Here is a 3372-nt window from a genome sequence, read left to right on the forward strand (position 1 = left end):
TTATTGAGGTTGGTATAGTCGACGCAGACCCGCCATTTGCCCTCTTTCTTGGGTACGACTACTACATTTGCCAACCAGTCTGGATATTCCACTTCTTTGATGAATCTGGCCTCCAGTAGTTTGTCAATCTCCATCCGGATGACTTTTTGTCTGTCCGGGTGAAAACGTCTGACCTTTTGCCGGATGGGTTTTGCCATTGGTAAAATGTTAAGCTTATGCGAGACTATCGAGGGGTGAATTCCCTTCATATCAGAGTGTGTCCATGCGAAAACGTCATGGTTTTTGTCGGAGGATGTCTTGGATGCTCTGGGTTTCTTCGGGCGTTAAAAGGAACTTATATGAGTAAGATGAGAATCTTCTTCTGAAATTTGTACTGTTTGTAAGGGATCTGCTGCCGGGGATCTCTGTCCGCCGGATACAGTGACTGCTATTGGTCGAGCGCATGGGTGGATTCGGGGAGGGGTTCATTCTCCCGACTGGTCCCTGCTTCTCTTGCTATCTGGTAGCATTGGCGAGCGGCTAGCTGGCTGCCGTATAGGTTGGTTTGCCCATCTTCAGTGAGAAAGCTCACCATCTGATGATATGTGGAGGGGATGGCCTTCATACAGTGTAGCCATGTGCGTCCCAAGATAACATTGAAGGGTGATAGATCTTGGACTACCGAAAATTGAACGTTGAGAGTGACTGGGCCAGCTTGGACTGGTAGCACAATGTCTCCCAATGAGGTAGTTGATGCCCCGTTGAATCCGGACAAAATCCTTCCAGGGTTTTCGAGACCGACTAAGTTGTGTCCCATGTGGCTTATGACTGACGCTTGCACCAGATCAGCTGAGCTACCTGGGTCAATTAAGATGCGTCTTACGTCGAATTTGTCTATCCCCAAAGATAGAATGAGGGCATCACGGTGCGGACGTAATATCCGCGTGGGGTCTACTGGAGGAAAAATGATCGTTCCGTCTATGGGGTGCGGGCCTCCTTCGGTTATCCCAGGTCGGATGGAATTGATACGCTCACGCACCATCGCTTCCCGCAACAACCTCTGCCTTTTTCGCTTGGAATTGAGCTCTTCATCCGACGGGCCTCCATTAATGTAATTTATGACGGCTTTGGGGGCGGCCGGAGCCATGGGGGCCCCAGAATCGCGGCCCCGGGAGGCATCTCCATCTCTAGCATCTGTACGGAGGTATTGCCTTAAATGACCCGCCTTTATAAGCCTTTCCACCAAATATTGGAGGCTTCTGCACGTCTCCGTTGTATGGCCGTGCTCCTTATGGTAAGCGCATTTTTTGCTATGGTCTCTCCTGGATGGATCCGATCCGAGGGGTCTGGGCCACCTGAAATCGGACATGCTCTGGATCATAGGGAGAAGCTTCTCATAAGTTATAGAGAGTGGTGTGAGGGGTGGCATTTCCGGGCGACTTGGCCCTTCTTGCCTTCGATCGGATGGTCTTGGCCTGTCCGGAGGTTTAGTGCTTCCCTCTGTAGTACCCTTGGATGCCTGTCCGGCCACCAATACTTGCTGGGTGGCTGCCTGTACGTCATCTTCAAGCATTGAGTATTTGTTTGCAAGTCGAAACAAGTCGTCCATTGTCATAGGAGGCTTTTTTGCTAGTGACTCAAAAAAGGGAGTGCCTGGGCAAATACATCGTTTGAAAATCTGTAGGACAGCGTCCATGCTGCAAGCTTCCACTTGTAGGACAGCCTGGCCAAATCGTTTCACGAACTCCCTCAAGGATTCGTTATCCTTCATTTTTATGTTTTGCAAGGTGCTGATGTTTTGCTTATGTCGGGCGGAGCATAAGTATTGTCCCACGAAAGCTTCTGAGAGGTCTCTGAAATTATCCACCGAATTAGGAGGTAGGCGATGGAACCATGAAAGAGCCTGTCCTTGCAGACTGGCAGGGAATACTTTGCACAGCAGTGGGTCGTTGCCTATGTCGAGGGTCATGAGCTGTCGATAGTGCATGATATGGTCAAAGGGGTCACTGCACCCATCGTATGTGGAGAACTTTGGTACGAGAAATCCCCTTGGGGGTTCGTAATGAATGATATGAGAGCAGAAAGGCATGGAGAGCATGTCATCCAACCTTTTGCTAATGGAGCCCATGGGTGGCTCGCTCAGGAGATTTTTCCCAATGGTTCGTACCGCTTGGTGCGGTGGAGCGTTCTGCATCATGGGGGTGACCAAGGGGTCACGGTGCGAAAGAGCGTTCTGTGGCATGGGGGTGACCGTAGGATCATGGTGCACTCCCCCTGCGATGGTCGTCGGTGGCTTGGGCCTGCCAGTTTGCTGGGGGCCCAGTCTCGCGCGCATGGCGCCCGACAATTGGGATCTTCTGTCACGTCGTCTTTTTGACGAGAAGTGGGTGGAATCTGAGCTCTCTTCACGGGGAGCTCGAGGCATAGGCGTGTGTGGCTCATGCGGCCTAGCGCTGCGCGTTTCAGGGATTGCTCCCGCTGTTCCAGGGTAAATCGACTCCTGGTGAGCCCTTGAGTTGGCCACCTGGTCCCGGGAGTGCTGACGACGGGGAACTCCTGTCGACGATGCCTGGATACGTAGTATTGCATTTTCTTCTCTTAACCTCGTCGTCTCCTGGAGGAGAGTTTGTAGTTGGCGCTCGCTCGCTAACTGCCTTCTTTCGATGGCTTGGCGCCATTCAGAATTATCTTCCTCTCTTCTTCCAGATGAATGGCTTTGGGAAGGCGTAGCCATTTCTGCTATTTACTGAATCAGCGAAAAAGGTTCCCACAGACGGCGCCAATGTTGAGGCCTCGTATTCTCAGCAATCCTCGTAGTTGCCAAATGGATAAACATACGATCTCAACGAACACAAATTCCTGATTCAGCTGCTCCTGCAAAAGGCGTCCGGACGGGGTGTCCGGACACACCCTCCGACGGTTTTGTCAGCCATGGAAAGAGAGATAAAAGTAGATGGCACAGTTGGCCTTTTTCTAGGTACTAAGGAGCTTACCTTCTTCTTTGTGCGAAGGTTCATATATATATACCATTTAGAAACTCTCTCTCCTCCATAAATGATGGAAGGCTTTTTGGTTTACCATGATTGCCACTAGGTGGTGGCAGGGACATCCTCATCCTACGAACGGCTGTCAGAGATAACGGGAAGTGACTAGCTGTCACTTCTGTCTTTTCGCTCTGCAGGTATCAGAATATGATTTGTGACAGGATGTCAGAATGACGTAGCGAGGCACGCTTAGTCTGGCCAGCGATCCGGATGAACATATCCGGGTGGAACATGAAAGGTCGCCGGATGCGTAATGGCGGTGGTCCGGGATGAACGTATCCGTGTGGAACATGAAAGGTCGCCGGATGAGTGATGGAGGTGGTCCGGATAGGAAAGCGCGCCACGTGTA

The 3372-nt window shown here is 51.2% G+C and overlaps 1 protein-coding gene across 1 annotated transcript; it reads right to left on the minus strand.

Annotated features, from left to right (window-relative positions):
* Positions 1–416: 416 nt before the first annotated feature.
* Positions 417–2366, minus strand: LOC117905116. The gene has a single exon (XM_034818022.1). The coding sequence runs from the start codon at positions 2312–2314 to the stop codon at positions 428–430; it is 1887 nt and encodes a 628-aa protein (XP_034673913.1). The 5' UTR covers positions 2315–2366; the 3' UTR covers positions 417–427.
* Positions 2367–3372: the final 1006 nt, after the last annotated feature.

The sequence above is a fragment of the Vitis riparia genome, chromosome 17 (assembly GCF_004353265.1).
Source record: "Vitis riparia cultivar Riparia Gloire de Montpellier isolate 1030 chromosome 17, EGFV_Vit.rip_1.0, whole genome shotgun sequence".
Taxonomy (NCBI): domain Eukaryota; kingdom Viridiplantae; phylum Streptophyta; class Magnoliopsida; order Vitales; family Vitaceae; genus Vitis; species Vitis riparia.

Coding starts and splice junctions, on each gene's coding strand:
- LOC117905116 (XM_034818022.1), bottom strand. CDS start 2,314: ATGCGCGCGAGACTGGGCCCCCAGCAAACTGGCAGGCCCAAGCCACCG.